General features: G+C 44.6%; 1 protein-coding gene across 1 annotated transcript; it reads left to right on the plus strand.

Moving 5' to 3' along the window:
• The first annotated feature begins 3,022 nt into the window (after window positions 1-3,022).
• Window positions 3,023-21,872, plus strand: Lhfpl2 (LHFPL tetraspan subfamily member 2). Its single transcript, XM_090331719.1, has 2 exons — window positions 3,023-3,626; window positions 19,524-21,872. Exons 1-2 carry the CDS (start codon window positions 3,194-3,196, stop codon window positions 19,778-19,780), a joined length of 690 nt encoding a protein of 229 aa, XP_090187845.1. The 5' UTR covers window positions 3,023-3,193; the 3' UTR covers window positions 19,781-21,872.
• The last annotated feature ends 1,196 nt before the right edge of the window (window positions 21,873-23,068 follow it).

The following is a 23,068-nucleotide window of genomic DNA, read 5'->3' on the forward strand; positions in this document are numbered from 1 at the left end:
AAGACAGAGCCCTGTGATCTAGGGTACAAACCAAGTCTCAGTGCTGCTCAGCTCTCCCACCCTTCTTGAATAATTAGGATTTTATGAAGGTATATACAGCATATGTAGCTTACAGATCCTCTGTGCTCACTGACTGTTGGAAGTTTCCATGTGATTCTCTTTGTCTAAAGAGCCTTACATTGTGATCCTTTGTGACAATTGCAGCATTTTCTGAAAGCTGGAGACTAACCAGATTGCCCAAACTATCAGGGTCGTAATACAAAGTCAGGTGTCCCATGGGGAACCTAGTGAGACAGCTTGTACTGAAGTGGTACTGAGGGTCTGGTTTTTATGGGAGCTTTGTGGGAGCAGGGATGACAGTGAATGGCAGTGAGTCCCCTGGCTGATGAGCCACTGCGCCCATGTCTCGGTGATTAACAAGGATCTGTAGTGGAGATCTACTTCTCCTTTTAGAGACGTTGCCTTTGTAGGTACCTGCCTTTCCACAGAACACAGCCACTGCCTGTCCAGATCTCCCTTCTCCCACCACCCTGTGGACTTTGCTTAGAGCCCTGGAAAGCTCCAGTTTCAGTTCCTTGTCTTTACATAACATGCCAGTCTTCTGATGCAGCACTTGGCAAGCTTGTCAGGGAGACCAAAACTTCTTATTTCCTAGCTCAAAACTGAAGAATGGAGACCTCATCCCTGGCCTGTACTGTCATGGTAATTTGGATGGGAATTGTTTTGAGCACACATGGAAAGAGGACTATATTTTAAGCATGGAGGATCCTTAAGTAATCCTGCCTTAAATTCAGCATGGACCATTTTGCTAATCCCATAGTTCCCATCTTTTTTGAAATTATACAACCTTTTCTTTGGAAATTGCTCTCATACTCAATGGTGGCCAGTAAGACACAAGTCGCTTATGCTCAGTGGTGGCAAGTCACCTCAGAGGTTGCAGCAGAACCTTGCAGTTCAGCATGTGGTCACATAGGTATTGTAGATTCCCCTTGAAAACTCAACTTCCATAGAAGAGGGACAGAGGCTGAACATAATAGCAAATTATTTTCATAACCACATGGGGAAGCTTTGGGCTTCTTCTATCTGTTAGTTCAAAAAGTTCATGAGCCTAGCAAGCAGAAAAGCCTGTTAAAGCCTTCAGAAATCCAAGCATATTTTTTTAATTCTCCCAAGAACAATCATTTTCATTATCACCTACAGTGAATCTCATGTATTAGTGGTTTACGCAAAGGCTTTTCTACTTGGAAATGTTTGGGAGGTAGATGAGGAATGTGTGTTTTAGCTTAATGCTAACAACCCGATTTCATCAGGTGAGTCAGACACCACCACGGGTTTTGTTCTTATCCGGCCAGAGACATGAACGTTAGGTAGGGGGAACTCTGCCAGAATGGGGCTGATGCTTATTGATGAGCACGTGAGTGTTTTCAGGGTTCCTCTCCATCCCCCATCTTGGGAGGTAGGTACTCTCACTGGTTCCGCTGTAGATAGCTGATATCATCCATGAAGTAGGAGTGGAGCTGGCCTTGAAACCCAGACCTGACATCTTTCTCAGAAGAACTTGCCGCCTGTCCCTTACCCTGGGCTCAGCACGGCCCTGTGTCACACACACCCTGGCAATTACTTGCATATGTCCTCACTAGCCCTGACTTTCACATAGCGTGTGGCGTAAGACCAGTGATGAGTCTGAAGTGCATCATGTTGCACGAGTGACTCATCAGCATCACTAGGGTATCCAGCAGGCAGCTGGTGTGTGGTGTGGTAGAGGAGCAGGAACCCTTCAGTTCTGATACTGCATTTCCTTATTTTTCTGCTTCTGTGTTTCCTTATTTTTCTGCTTCTCCTTCCCGAAGTCATCACCCGACTCGTGCCCAGTGTGCCTCGTGGGCTCTTTGTGGCTCTCATGGAGTTGACATGAGTTGGGTTAATGAGATGGAATCATTTCCAGCAGGGCCACAGGCCCAGATGTCTTATTCAAGCTGCTTGATCTTGCCTGACCTTAAAGAATGAGTAGAAAAGGGGACTGCACACCAGCCTTCCATTTGGGGTTCAGGCTCTGAGGGAGGGTTGAGCCACTGGGGCAAAGTCCTCTGGTAATGAAGTCATTTGTCCTTGGGAACAGAATGAGTCCTCTGTGAAATCAGAAACAATGGGCATGTTGAGTTGCAGACCTGGGGTGAACTGAGCTTGGTCAGAGGCACATGTGATGAAATGGGACCAATTTGAGAGATGTATTCTTCTGGAACAACTTTCTGTTGTCAACAAGTGGACTCAGTTGTAGTGACACTTGGTGGTCATTAATGCCTCTGTTTTAAGTGATTTTCTCCACAAAAGTCATGAACTCTTCTTTGAAAGCTTTCCTTTTTAATTAGCATAAATTATCCTATAAATCATTGTATCCCCAAAAATGTGAGAAATAAGCTTGGGCAGTGATGTTTCTTTTTCATAGGATTGTTTCCTTTCACCTGGGAAGTAAGTCCTCTGCTTTGCGGGCAGTCAGTGGGTGTGCTGCTACTGTTGAGCAAAACGTTTTAGTCTTCAGTCTTTCAAGAATTATCTTCAAGTGGTTGTTGGGGGAGCATTTTGAGAACCTATCTAATCCAGAGCGGCGGTTCGAGTCCTGCGGACTCTAGAAAGACAGCCTAGCCGGCTGCCAGTGGCGCCCACATCTACCTGGATCGCTGTGCCGCTTGACTCGAACCCTAGCCGAGGAAGTGGACGAGGGTTTCCCAGGCGCGGGCTGTAGGGCCCGCGGGGCCAGCAGCGGGTGACCTCGCCTTTCTCTTCCTGCCCCAGATAAAGTCACCGGCAGTCAAGAGCTCGTAGATGGGGAGACCTGGGAAGAAAGACGCCCGGCAGATGCCCTCGGACACCACCCCGCACTGCCGGGAGGCGGGAAGGTGGCGGGCGTCCAGGGCGTCCCGGGGCGGGGCCGCGCGGCCGGCAGGCAGGCGGGCCGGACCGGGCGGGGAGGCGGGGCCCGAGAGCCGCTCACGCCCTGCTCTCTGCTCTGCCCTAGGTGAGGCCGCGCTGGCCGCTGGGTTCTGGACGTGGTGGCACTCAGCATGAACGCCGCCGGTCCCCCGGAGTGAACCGACCCGCCGCCGTCGCCGCCTCCTCCCGCGCCCCCCACAGCCAGCTTTAAAAAAGAAAACTGACCCCGCGGACTCCTGCCTTTCCCACCGTGAGCACCAATATGTGTCATGTCATTGTCACCTGCCGCTCCATGCTCTGGACCCTCCTGAGTATCGTGGTGGCCTTTGCGGAGCTCATCGCCTTCATGAGCGCGGACTGGCTGATCGGGAGAGCCAAGAGCCGGAGCGGCGGCGGCGGTGGCGGCCCGGAGCCGGCGGGCGCCTCGGAGCCCCACCACCCGACGCTGGGCATCTACGCCCGCTGCATCCGCAACCCGGGCGTGCAGCACCTCCCGCGGGACACGCTGTGCGGGCCCTACGCCGAGAGCTTCGGCGAGATCGCCAGCGGCTTCTGGCAAGCCACCGCGATCTTCCTGGCCGTGGGGATCTTCATTCTCTGCGTGGTGGCCCTGGTGTCCGTCTTCACCATGTGCGTGCAGAGCATCATGAAGAAAAGTATCTTCAACGTCTGCGGGCTCCTGCAAGGAATCGCAGGTAAGCGCGCGGGGGAGCGGGGTGGAGCCCGGCCAGCGGGGGCGACCTGGCACTTGTGGATTCCCACTCCTTCCGGCAGCTCCAGGAGCTGTGGGATGAGGTTTTCTTGCTGACATTGTGTTCCTGGCCTGTGTGGGGACATGGTCTCTTTCCCCCGTGTCCCTCACCTGTGCTCCCTCTGTAAGACGTGATCTACGCAGGCATGGCAGTGACTTCCCGCCTGCTTAGCTTGTGTTTCCTTCCAGTCCGGGTTGTTGGAATCCTACTTTTGCTTTGCTGGTTAAATTCAAAGTGTGCTTTGTGTCGTTCGTGTCCCAGACAAATTTGGTGAGCCAAGTCCTTCCTGCAGCAAGCTCCCAAGAAATGTTAAGGACCTTGTATACAGTAGGGACAGTGAAAGCACTCCCTCCACCGCCCCCCCCGCCCCCCCCCCCCCCGCAATTTCAACTCGGGGGCCTGGGAAGACCTGGTAGGCTAGGAAGGAATTTGCATCAGATGCTTTGTGTTTAATGATTATGTTCTCATGTAAATGGTTTCATAGGAGCCTGATAGAATGTTCCCTGAGATCAGATGAGAAAATGCAAGCATACTTCCACTTTCTGGGAGTTTCTCATTACTGATCTTGTGGGAAATAGGTAGAAAGAAAACTTAGAAAACTTAGAGCTCTTTTCAGTGACCCAGGGGAAGACTGTGCATTGCTGGAACAGGGCTACCACCTTTTGCATTTTGTAAGTTCCCCAGAGGACTAATGGTAGATCATAGGGACAGCCTTTTGTTTGTGCTGCATTAAGTGACATCCCGTGGAAGGAGATGGGGCAGACTAAGTCTGATTTGGGGGAACAGGTGTTTACTTTCTAACCAACCTGTTTATGAGCAGGAATCCATCACAGCCATACTGAGCCATTAGAGTACCCAGGGCAGAGGGTTCTTCAGCCATGATGAGCCAGAGTTCTGCCTTCAGGGCTGTGGAGAAACAGACCCCAAATGAATGAACTCTAGTCTGCCTTAGAGCAAAAGCTTGAGCTCTGCAGTGCTAGCTTCCAAATAAACAGATCAAATGACAAGAGTTTTTCAAATAGCTGATAAGATAACTGTGTTTGGTTTCTCAAGCCTTAGGGGCCTACTGTGATAGGGTTTTGTGGGGAGGATGTGGGGAATGCGCCAAGAGCCTCAGGACCCTTCTGTCTTTGATTGGCCTGGGCATGCACATTCAGACACTCAGGGTCTCAAAATGACAATCTTTTTTGGTGCTCAGTATTGACACTTCAGTTCAGGGCCTTAGCTTTTTGGTCAAGGCTGGCATCTAACCACTTGAGCCACATCTCCACTTCCAGGCTTTTGATGGCTAATTGGAGATAAGAGTCCATGGACTTTCCCACTCAGGCTGGCTTCAAACCTCCTTAGTAGTAACTAGGATTAGAGGACCTTCATGTATCTCCCAGGATTAGTGTACATGAATGGCCCTGGCAGACATAAGCACTCTGGGAATCTGAGAGACCAGATAAAACAAACTACCTCTTTAGACCTTAGCATTCCTGTTCTGAAAGAGGGGGATTGGAAAATATGACCTTACTTTAAAAATGTTTAAATCTTCGACTTTTGGCCCAGTGGAGCTTATTGTCTGTCCCCTTTTGATTCACTGCTGCAATCTGAAAGGTGTCAGGCTCAACATTTCACCTCTCAGACAGTGCCTCCAAATCTATCCTAAGACCTTTGTAAAGTATTTCCAAAGTCTTTTCAAAAGTCAAACACACATATAAATTGAAGCCTACACACACAATTTATTAATCTTGTTTAGAGCCCTGGTTGACTTGAGAGGATGATTTAACGTTGCCTACTGTATTGAATTTAAAATCTTACATGGTTTCTTCCCTTCATGTGGGTTTATTAGTTTGTATATACAGCGAGAGTCTAGTAGTGAGAATTGGGGGACAGCTTTCCAGCAAACCAATGGCCATTCAGAGCATGAGGAGGATTCCTGAGCACCAATATTAAAATACCTGTTCTTTGGAGTTTAGAAGTGAAGTGGAGGCATCTTTTAGTAAAGGGTTAGCCTAACATTCATCGTGTTGTTTGATGCTTTACATAAATGTAAAGTACATTTATTTTGCACAAAATTTAGAGTGTATATCCTAGGTATTCATGAATAAGTAGTGAGTTTTACTGACTAAGGCATTGAGCAAGATGTACTGTATTCATGAACTGCGAATGGCAACTCCTTTGTACACCTACTGAAAGATAACAATAAAAAAAAAGTTAAGTCCCCTTGGGGGTGTCCCTTCCACTCTTATCTGCCTCTTCCAAAAGTAAGTTTTCAGAAGAAACTCATTTCCTACCCCCAATGACTTAGGCAGTATCTCAGAATTTCTGAAATTACTCACAATTTTAACTTGGCAGGAGGCAATTCCTGTCTAGTCACTCTGCTCTCTAGGGGCCAGTGGTCTGAGGCCAAGCACTGAAACCCAGGAAGAGTAGTTTGTGTTGTTATGCAGCCTATCTAGTAGCAGGCAAGGAAGAGAAGATCATAAGAAAGGATGGAGCCTTCTGCTGTTTAGAGGGACAACTCTGATGTGTGGCTCAGTAGATGTTTGTTTTGTTTTGTTTTTTTTTCTATATCAAGCAGTTAAGTCAGTGTAAGTGGGCCTGGACTAGATGATTGAGGAGTCAGAAGAGTGTGTGAAGCAACTCTTTCTCTCCTCTCTGTCCAGCTGCTGCAGCACCTGGTGAGTGCAGCCTTTGACATAGACTTGCAGCTGTGCGCGGCACCAGCTTCACTCTCCCACGCCCAACCCCATCTGCTCACATGGAAGCAAATGGGGAGATAGGAACCTATTGCCAGAGTAACACAAGAATTCCACTTGGCAAAAAGGACATTTTTTTAAAATATGATGAAATATGAATCATTAAAATTTTGCCATTTTATTTTAGTAGCTAATATGTTGCTTCAATGAAAAGCCACTTGTGTGTTGAAAAAAAAGAACCTACTGTTTCCTATCCAAGTGCCAGGCATGGTGGATCACCGTTCAAAGCCAGCCCCAGCACTAAAGAACAAGAGACTCTTATCTCCAATTAAACCACTAGAAAACCGGAAGTGGCATTGTGGCTCAAGGGATAGGGCAGTAGCCTAAGAGCTCAGGAACAGCGGCCAGGCCCAGAGTTTAAGCCTCACAACCAACCAAAAAAAAAAAAAAATGCTACTAAGTTAACAAGATAATCAACTTGAATTGCCTTCAAGGCCTAATAGTGTTTGCTAAATACTGGTGCATTGTAGGCCCTTGGTACTGGCATTTATTCTCAATAGTAATTAAGGGTATAGGGCTAGGTGTTATGGTGCATACATGTAATGGCACAGCTACTAGGAAAGTGTAAACCAAAGGAAGATAAACCAAGGCTCTTTCTAAAACCAAGGCAAAGCCCAAAATGGCTAGGGACATGGCTCAAGTGGTAGAGTGCCAAGCAAACATGAGGCCTGAGGTTCGAACCCTAGTGCTGAAAACAAAGTAGTGATAAAAAAACAGTGACCAACTTACCACACTCCTGAAAGCCATTTTTTTTAAAATCACTTGTGAAATGGGAATACATTCCCCATGCAGTTTTTGAGTGAAGCTTTCTTAGCAAATTTTAGCATATTTTCATTTCCCAAATTTGCTACTTCTGAGGAATAGGAAATCTTTAGAACCGACCATATCCTCTTGAAATCACGAGGGTCGGCCTATGTTAGCTACAGGGTGCAGAACAGGGCTGGGCTATGACCTCACATCATTTTTTTTTTAAAGCAGGAGATATTGGTTATTTGAAATTTGATAGGGAAGGGGGGAAAACCAAGACGGGTGGGGGTTGGGGGGGAGGGTAATGGGTACCAAGACATGTGAAAGGGTATCAATGTATGTGAATTAATGAACCTTCTATCTGGCAAATATCATGTAGCCCTTTTATTAATTACAATAAAAAATATAAAAAAATAAAAAGCAGGAGATAACAAGAGTATCAAAAGGAAAGTTGTCTTCATTCCCACTCTCCTTCCATGACACTCTCCTCTCTGTTCCTTTTCTTTCTGGCAGCAGCTTCCCTCTAGCATGTCTGACTGCAGGTGGTTTTTCAGACTCCCTTGGCAATGTAAATCTTAGGCTTATTGGTCTTCACTAGGTGGGAGCATGTCGAGGACTTGGCAGAGCCAGAGCCACACATGGGTTCAGATCCCCCTTGGGATTCATTACCAAAGCTGGGTAACCAGCCAGCAGAGCTAATTTTTTTTTTTATTTTTTTTGCCAGCTGTCTTCCTTAGGTTGTGACCTGGATGTAATCCATAGTGAAACTGTAGAATGCAAAGATCTAGGTTTTCCATGACAGCATCAAGCAGTTTGTTTTTGGATACATGTAGGCCTTACTTACAAGTCCATGGAATCCCCAGTGACTCAGGTTTGGGACAGAAGCCATTAAAATGAGCTCAGGATTTGGCTCACTTGTGCTGGCATGGACTTCTCCACTGGGACCTCATGGGGGTTGGACTAGCATATGAGCTGCTGGGCCTGGCTGCCTGCTGACTTCCAGTCTTCCCTTACAGGCCTCTTTGCTTCTGCACGGTCTCAGTCCAGCAGGATTGCCTCAGTGAGCTAGCTGCCTCACCAGTCTGACTAGACTGACTGCTGTGGGCTCACTCTGGCCCTGCAGGAATGGAATAACCCTGGGAACTTTTTGCCATGGTGACTAAAGGCCTAGCTAGTGTGGGGTTCAGCTTTCCTAGAAGTGAGTGAAGTAGTTAAGAAAAAAGGAAGACAGGCACTGATTTCTCAAGCTTACTACCTACTCTGGAGGCTGAGATCTTAGGATCATGGATCAAAGCCAGCCCAGTCTGTGAGACTCTTCAATAAACTAATGGAAGTAGTGCTGTGGCTCAAGTGGTTGAGCGCTAGCCTTGAGAGGCTCAGGGACAGAGCCCAGACCAAGTTCAAGCTTCAAGACTAGCAAAAAGAGGAATAGGAAAAGAATTTGGGAAGATGGGTTTGTTTTTGCTTCTGTAGAATTGCCTAGATTGTGGTGAATTTGTATGTATGGATAAGTGACTGGTTAGGAAATGCACCCTGAGCACTGCCCAGGACTGGCATTCCCATTCGTGTTTCTCACAGGAACTCACAGGCCTCACAAGGTGATGACCTCAACCCAATTTATTGCCAACTTCCATTTGGATTACTCTCCTATTCATTCAAGCCTAGCCAAAAGAACTAGATTCGCTGTTAGAATAGAAACAGGGGCACTGAAAACAGTGTTCCACCCATAATTGCATACCTGAAAAGTTCAGAGCTTCTTTGAGAATGCAGTGTTACCTTGCTTGCCCAATTTGAAATTTCCTCTGAGAAGTATAGGAAGCATGCACTTTCTTCCCATTGGGGGCTTCTTAGCCACTGAAAGGGGGCTCTAGATTCTTTTAACACTTCCAGGCTAGCAGTACCATGTACTAATCAAGTTTAAAAAAAGAGCCAGGCGCTGTGGCTCACGCCTGTAATCCTAGCTACTCAGGAGGCTGAGATCTGAGGATCGGGGTTCAAAGCCAGCCTGGGCACAAAACCTGAGACTCTAATCTCCAATTAACTTCTAGAAAATGGGAAGTGGGGCTTGGCTCAATGGTAGGGCAGTAGCCTTGAGCAGAGGAGCTCAAGGACAGTGCCTAAGCCAAGTTCAAGCCCCATGACCCCCCCTCCAAAAAAAAACCAACAACCATGAACATGACACATTTAGCACTGCATCTTTGTTAATCTCTAGGATTCTTTTTTTCATTTTTACCAAAAAAAGGACTAAGAATATAGAAATGTTACAGTAGGCCAAGACAGAATTAAATTTCTTAGATGCATAGTGGAAAGATTTGTAGGCTTAGATCTATAGTTCCTGTTCCCAAACTATATTAGAAATCACATAAACCCTAAAGGACCAGAAACCAAACCAAAAAATTTATAGGAAGAAGTCAACCATAACACCAGATTGTAAAATCTAAAGTCAAATTAGGATGTTTCTTTAAAATCATTTGTAACTACTAAAAGAAAATTTGCAAATGCTTTCCAAATCCAGATATAACAATTGATATGCAAATAAAATGTAGACATTGTTTGCCATGGTAACCACCTAATTATTAGATCATCCATGGCTGATCTGTGTTCAAATCATATTAACAAGTAATCCATTAAACATAAATATGAGCAGTTCAGGCAGGCTTTTAAGAGCTTAAGCCATAGTAAGCTAAATTGTAAAAATACTTTAAAAAGAATCCACATCTATGAACAACTGTGTTGTAGTATAATCAGCCATATGCATGAGTTCATGGATTATACTTTCCTCATGCCAGCAGCTTTATTAAGGGGTCAGTAATCACTTCTTCAGAAGATAGCCCCTCCCAAAAGACTATATCTAAAAATACACAGAGAATTTTTGTGTATATATGTGCTAGTAATAGAGCTTCAACTTGGGACCTGAGCACTGTTCCTTAACTTAAGCTCAAAGTTGCTTAGCTTGAGCCATAGCTCCAGTTCTGGGTTTTTGGTTGTTAGTTGGAGATAAGATTCTCCTGGAATTTCTTGCTCTGGGTACTTTCAGGCTATGATCCTTATATCTCAGCCTCTTAAAGTAGCTAGGCTTACAGGCATAAGCCATTGGCATCTGGCAATGAAGCCGCTATTAAAACACAACATTTCCTAGCACTTGGAAAGTAGTGGCAGGAGGATCACAAATCAAGGCAAGCCTGGACTACATAGTAAGATACTGTTCTAAAAAAAATAGTGGCTGGAATGTAGCTCGTGGGAGACTGCTTTACTTCCACTCATAAGACCCTGTGTTTGATTCTCAGTCCTCTTCTCCTACACACTTTCAAGTCAAAATGCAGAGTGGTAGCCAGGCCTCTTCTATCCTAAGGATACCAACTGTCCATTCAAATAATTACAGCAGAAACTTTCTGTGGGAATTTTAGTTATGAGATTCTTTTTATCATAACTATATTCTGATTGTCATTCTGAATTCTGTGAGACTGCTCTGTCATCTTGTTTCTATTCCCCATCCTGAAGATGACTTTCCTTGCCAATTATGCTACCATAGGAGCGTTCGTAGAAAATGGCCATCATACCAGAGTCCTCTGAGCATAAGTACAACCTTTAAAATTTTTTACTAACACCTAAAAGTAACTCTTCCCTTTACTCTTCCTCCGTCATAAAATTTCAGTTAAAAACCTTTGATATTTGTAAACATCAATGTTAATAAACTCTTTAATAAAAAAACCCTTTGATATTACTGTAGTCTTCTACACAGGCACTCAGTCATCAACTGAAAACCCTTCTCAGTACTGGTGTCAAGACTTCTAACTCCTGGCCTGGCTTCTTGAAGGAGTCACTGAATGTCAAAAACTTGAGCCCTAATGTAGCCTGCCCATGAACTCTTAACACTTTGCAAGCTAGATGTGACAGAAAAATTTTCAATCAGACTTTTTTTTTTGCCAGTCCTGGGCTTGAGCTCAGGGCATGAACCCCGTCCTTGGACTTTCTCAAGGCTAGAGCTCTACCACTTGAGCCTCAGCACCACTTCCGGCTTTTTTCTATGTATGTGGTACCGAGGAATTGAACCTGGGTCTTCATGCATGCTAGGCAAGCACTCTACCACTAGGCCAAACTCCCAGCCCCTCAATCAGACTTTTGAAAGAGAAAATTTTAAAAAGAACCTCCTTACTATCATCTTTGGTATGTGAACAGTAAAGACTCAGCCCCTTTTCATGTACACTAGTTCTCCGCACACCCACAGCCCCTCACGAGGGCCTCTCTATTCCTCATACTAAATACAGTGCAAGTACTCAAATACTGGTTCACTCTGCTACATTACCGCCAATCCATAGAAAGGAGAAGGGTAAGACCAAAGCAGTGAGAACTAAAAGTGTCTGATCTATTGATAAAGGAGAGTTCTTTAAGGTAAACAAAAAGGGTGAAGGAATGTAGATAATTTTATGAAATATTTTCAATGTTTTTACATTAGCAGATAAAAAAGATGTTGACTTCCCAATTCACTCGTAAATATTTACAATTTTTTACCCATGAAATTCTAAGAGTAGTGGAAACCTACTTGAACTCTGTACTGGGGACTGAGGGTTGCTACTGTAGAATGGCTGCAGAGCTCCTGCCATGTTCTTCTAGAGAATCTATGGCCAATACAGTGGATAAGAAGCCAGATGCCTTCTGCTGAGATATCCTCCTCATGGTCACTGCCTTGGGATATTGTGAAAGAAAATGCCCCCATTTCTCAACAGCTGGCGACCCTCACAGGGCTTGTAGGGACTTCCAAAATGACTCGGAACCATCAGGATGGAAGATGACTTGGGGGAAAAAATACAGACTGAAAACAAAGGGAAACACTGAGGTAAATGTTATCCAGCATGTGTTACAATGCTATCTCTGATTGCAGTACACCTGGAATGCTACACCACTGTAACAGAGAGAGGAGTCTGAGGGTTAGATCTATTCCTGTCGTGGAATCACGGGAGCTTTGTTTCTGGGTGGTGGGACAGTCTGCAATCTGTCAGTCTTCAGCTGGCTCCTGCAGTGCTAGAAGTCTTTCCTATCTCCAGACTCTGGTTAGAGACTACCTTCTCTCACAGACAGCTGGGTAACCTCATCTTCTCACCTGTCCTTTTCCTGCTTTTCTCCATTTTGCCACTTTCTGCTCTCCTTTGGGCTGTTCCCAGTGAGTAGTAGGAAAACTTGGAACTATTTCAGAGTTGTATGGATAAACAGTGGCCTCTAGACAATTGAAAACATATTACATTTAATTGACTTACTGCTATTTTCTGTTGCCAGGGGAGGTAGTTTTCAGCATAAGCAGTTAAGTAAAAGGTCAGACAAATGGTTTGGCATCTGAATGGTCTGCCTGTTAGCCAAAACTACCAAGATTCACATTAGCGAATGAAGACTTTATTTCAGCTATTTCCAGAACTTGGTAAGAACTTCCCACATTGGCTTCATGTAATTGGCAAATACTTATAAATCTCAACGTATTATACATTAGTCATTGTTTCAGGCAATTGGGACACAAAGTCCTTCATCCAAGTTACATTCAAGCTGGAGGAGACAAATAGGCAAAGTCAGTCAAGTGCTAAAGACGATGGGTAAGATGGGCAAAGAGCAGTTTACACAGGGTAAGAAAGGCTGGGGTATACCTGAGTAGTGATGTGGGGGCAGCATTGTATAGTCAGGGAGAAAATGAGACATAATCAAAGCCTTGGAAGGAAATAAAAATATTGGCCATGCAAAACAAAATATTCCAAGCTACAAGAATCCTTGAAACAAAGGTTTTTCTGGTAGACTCGTGTGGACTTTGCAGGAAACACATTCAGAGGTGCCTTATACCTGAAGAGCATGAGAACTGAACTTCCATTTGCTGAGATGAGTTTGCCAAGGTGCAAACAGGGAAGCGAGGTCATAATCTTAAATACCTGGACAGATCCAGATGTAGGTCAAGCAGGCCATTGGAGATGTAGCTTTGCAATTAAACTTGGTAGTGAGAATTCAGGAGACAGTAGCAATGGGTATTTAATTTAATGCCACAGAATCACGTGCAATCCACGGAGCACTGTAGCCATAGAGAAGGAAGGACATAAGCCTTACGGTGATTGAGGGGGAAAAAACTGGAAGAACAGCACAGGCTAAATAACCTAAACTCTACGTGAGGATAATGGTCCTGCCTTGGTTATACCATGTGCCTTTAGCATTTGTTGAACCTGATGGTTGAAGGTAATACCTCTACCAAGCTTAGGAAGGTTTCTGAGCTTTCTCCTGGACTGAGGCCATTCAGTCGCTTGGTTCATGTGAGATGGTCACATGGACAAGAGCCAGGGTGGCCTCAGACACTAGACTGCAGGGTACTAAGCCAGGTCAGCTCAGGCTTAGTGAACTCTGACACAGAGCTGATGTGACTCAGGTGAAAAACCTGACACTGGGTTGAGTTTTCTCATTTCTTCCAGAGAAGTATGGGGTGTTTGGATCATGTTAGATGGATGATTTTATTTTTATCAGTCATGGGGTTTGAACTAGGCCTGTCCCTGAACAATTTAGCTCAGATCTAGTGCTGTACAACTTGAGGCACAGCCCTACTTCCGGTGTTTTGGTGGTTACCTAGAGATAAGAGTCTCACGCCTTTCATGCCTAGTCTGGCTTTGAACCATGATACTCAGTCTCCTGAATAGCTAGAATTACAGGCATGAGCCACTGCCATCCTGCCCTAAGAGAGTTTTTTAATAGCTATTTGAGTTAGAAATAAGAACTTTTGACCATAGCTATCCAAGGTTAACAGTTAAGACAGCATTATGTTTCATTAAATTGTCAGGAAGTGTGCAAGGTATGTATGGGAGGTTCTAAGAGTGGTACAGCTTTTCTCTACTCAGGGTATTACTCTATCCCTAAGGTTGAGAACAATACCTGAGTCTTAGTTTCATATGCAAACACACACAAACATATAGTGTGTCATAGGCAGGCTGGTGGGACAGTGGGAGCAGTGACATTTGAACTGGAATGGAGAGTATCTTTGGATGATTACAAACTCCAGGGGTCATGATTTGAAACCAAAAGAAAAAAAAGTGCCTGTTCAGAAGTGACCTACGTAGTGTGACAACTCTTGATTATCACTGCCTGTGACACTGACATGTCCCACTCTACTCACCTTACATAAGCTCTCAGCCAAGAATGTGGGAGATAACAAGCTCTGCGTGCTCCGTGGCACTCCTCCAAGGTAGAGGCCACATCAGCCTAGCTGCTCAGCCTGTGGCCTGCTATGGCTACTCCCTCAGGGGTGTGAAGTTGTGTCCTTAGGGTGTTCATAGTGTGAGGGTGGTATTTTTTTTGTTTTGGGTTTTTTTTTTTTTTTTTTTTTTGCCAGTCCTGGGCTTGAGCTCAGAGCCTGAGCCCTGTCTTTGGACTTTATCAAGGCCAGAATTCTACCACTTGGGCCTCAGCACCACTTCCGGCTTTTCTATGTATGTGGTACCAACACAGGTCTTTGTGTATGCTAGGCAAGCACTTCACCACTAGGCCAAACTTCCAGCCCAGGGTGGTATCTTGACTAAGGCTGATGGAGGTGCTCCATGTCTGGCTCCCTGTGGCTTCCCCATAGTTGCACTGATACTGTCCTTAGGAAAACTTCCTTTGCAAGCTGAGGTCTGGTGTGTCTGTGGATTCAGGCTGGAGCCTTGTGTGAAGGAGGAGCGTGGTACTTGCAGACTCACATGCTCAGATAGTTCAGATAGTCTCAGAGCAGGAGCTGGCATGTAGACCTCACAGGCAGAAAATTCCCTCCTTTGTAAACAGGTGGTGATCCACAAAGACTGGAAGCCAGTTACTTGGTCAACAAGTAGAAAATTCTGCACTTGTGTGGAGCAGGCAAAGGAGAGGAGGGAAAGGCTATGGGACAGCCCCAGAACCTTCCTCTACGCTTGTTGACAACACCCCACACCTGTAAAGTCTGAGGGTACCTCTGCGGGTCAAGTGCCCTTGGATCCATCCCTCCCCCCTCCATCCGTTGTGATGACAACTTACACTGGATCCCAGGGCAGAAAGGCTCGTGAAGGTTACAGTTTTACAGCTTGTCTTTTCCCCACTGTGATGACTATTGAAAAAAATAGGACTGCTTATTTCTCGTGTGTTTTTTAAGCCGCTTCAAGCCTTAGGCAATGGAAGGCAGGGAAAGGGTTCAGTTCCTCCTGGGAACCACATATTAATTGCCTGAGTTAAGCCCAAAGTACTGTTTAGGTTCCTCAGCAAGACTGGAACTTCCTGTGTAGGTCAGTTCAACGGCTGGGAGGATACTGTGACTAAGGTAGCAGAGGTCATGGGGGATTGTTGAGGATCCCGTGCAGGCCTGGACAAGAGCCACCCTCTGTGAAGGTGGCAAGACTTTTCCAGCCTGGGGTGGCATGTGAAGGGGAGTCTAAGTGACTAACATAAGTTTCTTTGTACTTCCTTTGATTCCAGTCGTAAGGCTGAAGGCATGCCCTCAACCTTAACCAGATGAGTTCCTCAGCACACACACAGCCCCATGGTCCACAGACCCTTTTCTAATCTTCTTGGCAAGGAGGAGGATGTCCTTTAGACTATGCCACAACCCTAACAAGTCCAGCCATAGCACAGGTCACCAGCTCTGGGTCTTGGGCTCCCTGCATTCCTCCTTCCTCCCAGGTGAGCTGCTACGACTGAGTGGGAAGAAAGCAAGCACCTGCCTCTGTGTGGCAGTCATTATTAACAGGGCCACCTGAATCGCCAAGCTTTTGGCCTACTTGAAGTCCACTGTTGATCACAGACTTTAATTTTATATTTTTAGTCCCCAGAATTCAACAGTTATCAATTAAAGTCACTACACAAGCTGCTCTCCTACCTGCCTCCTCCCCCAGGCCCTGAGAAGAGCTAAGTCATCCTTCATGCCCCATCTGGGAAATGGTGGTTTCAGCTCACTTAGCATCTGTGCTGGGCAGAGTAGACCACTAATGCGTTTCATCACGCACCCAGGTAGACTTCATGTCCACCTGTACTCAAGCTGAGACTTCCAAGAGACTTAGGACGCCCTTTTATGAAGAGCCTTCTGCTGTCTTTATTCAAAAACTAAGCCAATAAGCTGGGTGCAGTGGCTCACGCCTTTAATCCTAGCTACTCAGGAGGCTGAGATCTGAGTATCAAGTTTCAAAACCAGCCTGGGCACTAAAGACCCTGAGACTCTTATCCCCAGTTAACCTCTAGAAACCAGGAAGTGGTGTTGTGGCTCAAAGGGTAGGGCAGTAGTCTTGAGCTGGAGTGCCCAGACCCCAGAGTCTAAGCCCCACGACTAACCCCTCACTCCTCCCCCCCAAAAAAATTAAGGCAACGGCAGCCACTTGAGAAGCCAAGTCTGCTCTGTGAGCAATAGGGTCATGCTTCTAGCTGGGGTCCACAGGAAGCACTGTGCTCTTTAAACCAGCTAGAGCCTACCTAGCACAACATGCTTTCCAGGTACTAGCAGATTGCCAGTGAATACTTAACTGTAAAATAAGAACACTGACCTAAAGGAGAAGAGCAGGGGTCATGCCCCAGGGCCTGCAATTTCATTGTGCCTGGGTAAGGCTTTATGCAGACAGAATTAACTGGGGTTTGACATAGGCCTCAGAAGTAGTTACATCATTTAGATCTTCCAGCTGAGTCTACTTCTATTCAAATGGAGAACTGTTCTTTCAAAAGTTCCAAATTATAGCCTGCTATCCTTGTGTCTTCCCCAAGTCATGCCTTTTGAAATGCCTTCAAAAAGCAAGCTGGCTCTACACACTTACACTGGAGAGATTTGCAAGAGGCTTTACTCTGTGGTCTGCCTGCTGCATTCCAGCTTTGTTTATGAATGTAGGAAGTATTTGTCAGACGTTAAAATCACACCTACCTTTTCTAGCTGGGTGGTGGTTCATGCCTGCAATCTTAGGTAGTCAAGAGGTTGAGAGCTGAAGATAATAGAGCCAGACTGGGCAGGAAAGGCTATGAGACTGTTATCTCTAATTGACCGGTAAAAAGTCAGAAGTGGAGTTGTGGCTGAAATGACAGAGAGTAGCAGCCTTGAACAAAAAGCTAAAGGACAACACTCAGGCTCTGAGTTCAAAGCCCAGTACTGGCACACAAAAACCCCATCCTTTTCTAAGGTTGCTCTGCTGAAAGATGGGGCTTGGATTTCAACTACATCTTACTTTAATATCTTACTTTAGTAAGAGCTGCTGACTGAAACATTTAATTTAGGGAGTCTCAGTCATGTCCTTTCCATCCTGCTGTTATGTTCTAACCTCATACTGTTTGTGTCCACTAGACTGCACATAGGACCCTTTGACTTGATTACAGATACCCACCACCTTCCTTATGCCAGCAGACCAGTGTAGTCTCCATAAGCTGCTCTGACACCCAAGCCTGTGGAGCACTGTGCCCAGAGCTTATGTTTTGGAAAGGCTTCCTTTGTGTTTCAGGCAGGGAGCACATGAGTCAATACCCCCGAATGCAGCAGGTCAGAACCACAAGCCATTCTATGCGTAAGATGGTGCCATACTAGGTTGACAACAACTATGAAGGTTGTACTTGGTGGCTTGAAACTCTGCCCCCAACCTTCTTTCAGGCCTCACACTGCCACAGACAGCAGTCATGTTCTAGGTGAGAGGTGAGATGACTGCATGACTTGAATGAAATTCTTGGGTTTACCACACCAAAACTTTCAAGGTAGAAAGAGAAACATGCTTGTCAAGATGCACAGGGGATAAAAAATGCTATCCCAAAGGAAGCTTGTTGGTTAGGATTTAGCACTCCTGATTATCTCAGTTTTTAGAGGAACTAATTTTTTTTTTCCTGCCACAAAGAATAAAGTCACCTACCTTTCTGTCAGCAGCATGCAGGTGAAATGAAGGACTTGAAATGGGGGGCCAGGCCTTCTTGATCAGCTTGCACTGGTGAGTGGCATGCAGAGGCAAGTCTTGGGTGATGCCAGCCAGGCACCCCACAAGATCATAGCTCACATATGCTAAAGAAAATTCTGTCTCGCTTGTTGCAGTAAAATCACTCATTAGTAAACTGTCAGAAAATGGATGCCTGGCGTGACAGTAATGGGGGTCAACAAAACTATAAAGGCTAAACTTAGAGATGTATTCAGAAAATCCTTACAAAACTCGCCATTTGTTTTTGTTTTTTTTTTTTGCCAGTCGTGAGGACTGAACCCAGAGCCTTGGCACTGTCCGTGGGCTTTCTCAAGGCTAGAGCCCTACAACTTGAGCCACAGCAGCACTTACAGCTTTTTGTATGTGGGACTGAGGAATCAAACCCGGATCCTCGTGCATGCTAGGCAAGAACTCTACCACTAGGCCAAATTCCTGGCCCTGCCATTTGTTTCTTTACTTATAAAGAACCTCCTATTCCCAGGCATGTAATTGGGCTGCTGCCAAACACTAATTCAGATTCTTTGCTGGCTTAGGTTCATGTTTGGTCAAGGGTTTTGTCTCTGACATGTAACCAGGTCTGTATGATTTCCCTTAGGCTAACGGTGGGCTAACAACTCTTTTTACAAAAATTGCAGATAGAAAATGTTTTGGGTTTTTTTGAAGACCATGTAATCTTCAACATGAACATCTGCTTTGCTGTTCAAGCACCAATACCTTTATTCTCATTTAGTTTGTAAATAAGTGTACATGGCTGTGTTCTAGTAAAATTCATAAAGCCACATTTGGCCTTAGTTTGTCAACCTCTGCCTTAAAATGTTCATTGCAGTAGAGCCTTGTAAATAAAAAGTTGACTTGATGGATTTGCTATATGTATAAAAGTAGCTAAAAATATTTCTAATCCATTTTCCCCCCTCCTCCAGTACTGGAGAGTGAACTGAGGGTTTAGCCAGGGTAGGTAAGCACTGCACCCACTTGATCCATACAACCAGTCCTTTTGTCTGTATCCTATTTTTGATACAGGGTCTCTAACTCTGCCTCGGATGGCCTCTGCTTCCTAAGTAGATGGAACTGTAAGCCTATACCTCCGTGCCCAGCTACAAAATGACTTTTGGGACCAGGAGTTTGGCCTAATAGTAGAGTGCTTGCCTAGCATACACAAAGACCCAGATTTGATTCCTCAGTACTACATACACAGAAAAGGCCAGAAATGGTGCTTTGGCTAAAGTGGAAGAGCTCTAGCTTTGAGAAAGCACAAGGACAGTGCCCAGGCCCTGAGTTGAAGCCCCAGGAGTAGCAAAAAAAAATATGACTCAAGAAATCATTAACAGTCCCTAGCAATTTCTATTGCAGTGGGATGCTACTGCACACACAAGAAAACCAGGCCACCCTAGGGCAGGTTTGAATGGGAAGCGTGGACTAGAGCCACGGGACTTCACCTTATTTTTTCTGTCCCACAGGTCTGTTCCTTATCCTCGGGTTAATACTCTACCCTGCGGGCTGGGGCTGCCAAAAAGCCATAGACTACTGTGGACCTTATGCATCTGCCTACAGACCTGGAGACTGCTCTTTGGGATGGGCCTTTTACACAGCCATCGGAGGCACAGTCCTCACTTTCATCTGTGCTGTCTTCTCTGCACAAGCAGAAATTGCAACCTCCAGTGACAAAGTACAGGAGGAAATCGAAGAGGGGAAAAACCTTATCTGCCTCCTTTAGTTTGGAAGAGACATGCCATCTTCTTTCTTGTGCGATCTAGTGGAACAGTCATCATTTGAATCAATGGAGAACGAGCCTTTACCTTCCAAAACCACCACCTGGCTAAGCAGAGTAAGCAGACAGAAGGGTTAGATGCTGTAAAGGAGAAGGGATGGACCTCACTGTATAGAATCCTGACTGTGGTTGTGTATTACTGTCAGACTCCACCTCCCCCAGGACTCAATGAAGGATGGAATCGTGATGGCAGCCTTCTTCTGGCCACAGAGGAGACCATCAGCCAGTGAGGGCATATTTCTGCCTTAAAACTGCATGCCTGTGAGCATTTTGCCTCAGAATGAGGTCTGTGGGTCACTGTCTTGGTTTCCTTTAAGTTGTCTGTTAAAGATTAAAATGAAGACTACAGACTTACTGGGGACAGACTGTGCTAAAGGACACAGCAACAGAGTAGAATCCAGGGCAAAGTGGATCAACTAAACTGTCACTCCAAGATTTTAGAAGTTTTTATGTAAAGAAAGATTAAGGACCCGTACCTTACATGAGAAAAAAAAAAACAGTACAAAATCTTGCCAGTGTAGTACCTGAACCAGCTCTGACTCCTCTTCCTCAGAGATCAATTCCCCTGGGGTTGATTGCCAAAGGAAACCTGGCTGTGTCCTCCTTCCAGGGACAGCCATGGCCTCTTGTAGATGGCCAGTGGAAGATGCTGTCAGAACCTTGAGTTTTTAAGGACAGCTTTCTCTGTTAGAAATCCGTCTGCCACCTGCCAACCCCTTTGGCAGAAGAATGGCGTTCTTGATGGGGAAAAAAAAGCATCTGCTTTTTGAGTTCTGGTGTGATTCTGAAATAGACTGAAATAACATTAAATTGCTATAAGTAAATAGCTGTACTAAGACTATCACAAGGAAAGCATGGAGTAGACAGTGCAGAGAGGAAGAAAATCCAGAAGGTAAAACTAATTGAGCTCATAGTGGCCTATGACTTTGTAAACTGGTGTTGGCAGGTCCTATCACAAAGCTGGCTTCCAGGAGCCAGGAGTTTGACCTAGTGGTAGAGTGCTTGCCTAGCATGCACAAACACCTGGGTTCAATTCCTCGGTACCAGAAGTGGTGTTGTAGCTCAAGTGATAGAGATCTACCCTTGAGAAAGCCCAAGGACAGTGCTCAGGTCCTGAGCTCAAGTGCCAGGACTGGCAAGAAAAGGAAAAAAAAAAGCTGGCTTCCATAAATTACCAATATAATTGATTACAGAAGATAGAAATCAGAATGACCTAACTAGGCAGAAACAGCTAGTCCAGCATTATGTGAGCTTTAAGATTTGCAGAATGGTACAGAAACACTCCTGGAACTGCCGGACTTCTAGAAGGATTAAAAGCAAGTCTCTTTGGTTTTATGAATGTGCTCATTTAAGGTTTTGTTTTGAAAGTTTAACAAAGAGTTAACTAAGCACCTTCTTTTCCTACTGTCAATACTGTGTACTAAGTACTATCACTTATGCAAACAACCCTGACTCATTTTACATCCTTACCCTAGTGAATCCTCTTTAAGCTCTGAGAGTTTATAACTATCCCTGGGTGCAGAGGCAACTAAACTATTATATTTATGATCTTTGGCTATACCAGAAACCATCTTACCTCTCACAGATGAAAGGCAAGAACGGTATTATCACTTTTCAGTAAGTTCACCACTTTGAATCAAAGTTTAAATAAGCAAGGTAGAAACCGTATGGTCTTTTTCCAGAGAGGGAGGGGTTTCCTCCTAAGCAACCAAGGGATCATGTCTCCAAGCACATGAAAAATAGGAATAAGAGCCCTGTCCCTGACTCCATTTATATTGTTCTAACCAAACTCTTGTGTCTACATAGCAACTATTTTCCAATATCAGCAACACTTGGCATTTAAAGAAATTTGGTCATGAGGCAAATCTTAGTAATTTTTTTTGTAAAAAAAAAAAAAATCTCAGGGCTGGAAGCTTAGCCTAGTGGTAGAGTGCTCACCTAGCATGCACGAAGTCCTGGGTTTGATTCCTCAGTAACACATATACAGAAAAAGCTAGAAGTGGTGCTGTGAGCTCAAGTGGTAATAGCCTTGAGAAAACTCCAGAAAACTCCAGGACTGGCAAAAATCTTTAACAGAAATCTTTAACACTAATCTGTTTTCTCCTCCTAGGCATAAGCCCAGAGAATCCTCTGAACATATCACTTGCTCTTTGACAGAAGTCACAAATGACTATTGCATTAATATGAATGTTATCAAAGAGCAAAAAGGACACTTGCACAAGTAAAATCCTAAGCCACTAAAAACTACCTGAACACTGACTTACTATAATAGTTAAAAAAAAAGAATACTAGATCTTTTGAAAACTTCATTATATAAGACAAACTTACTTTGGATTGAAAGGACCATTTTAAATCATTCTAGTCTAAACCAAAATTCTTTTATACAGCTCTTTAAAAACCACTTGTAGATCCCGCTTATTTTTCTTAGAGAACAATTGCTAATACCAGAAGTCTTATTTATTTTGCCTGCATCTGTTGCTTAAAGTTTTGTGATAAGCTGGGCTTCTAAATGAACTCTAAAGCAGAAATATTTGCCTTGGAGTCTGTGGATTCTTTAAACCTGTGTTTTAATTCACAACGTTACATTAAATGTGTGAAGGGTTTTGTATCATTTCAAACATCTGTGGTGTAATGAATGATCTTTGTTAAACATGTATTCTATAAAGTGCCATAGTCTCCTTTTATATGTCCTGTATTTAAAATATATATATATATAATACATACACAGGTTTGTATGAAAGATGTGCAATAAACAAAGGTGTATGTATTACTTTGGGAACTGGACAGGAATAAAAACAGGCACTTCTGTTTTGGCAGAAGAGAGTTAAACATTTTTGCCTGCATGGCCTCTTTAGCATAGAATAATTTTAATGCTACACAAATCTTATGTGAAGAAATGACTGGTATGAAATCATTTTCGCTTGGGTCTAAAATAAAAACCACTCTATATGAAAGTAAAGCCAGGCCCAGTTAATGCTAGTCTTTCATGTGAAATGTGAAGCTGCCATGTTGCCTTTTTTTTCTGTTGGTATGATAACTAGTACCTGGTACATTCTCACTAAGGAGCTATTTCTTAACATGCTTTTATGGACCACATCAACGCTAGACCACTGTGTAAGGGCTGATCCCATATTTTCTTAGCCACGAGTCTGGCTTAGAATGGGCTTCTCTGTGCAATAACTTGTGGCCACTGGAAATCCCTGGCCTCCATTTGTGTTTGGGTACCAAAGACCC

Source organism: Megascapheus bottae, chromosome 4 (assembly GCF_031878675.1).
Source record: "Megascapheus bottae isolate mThoBot1 chromosome 4, mThoBot2.hap1, whole genome shotgun sequence".
In the NCBI taxonomy this organism is placed as follows: Eukaryota; Metazoa; Chordata; class Mammalia; order Rodentia; family Geomyidae; genus Megascapheus; species Megascapheus bottae.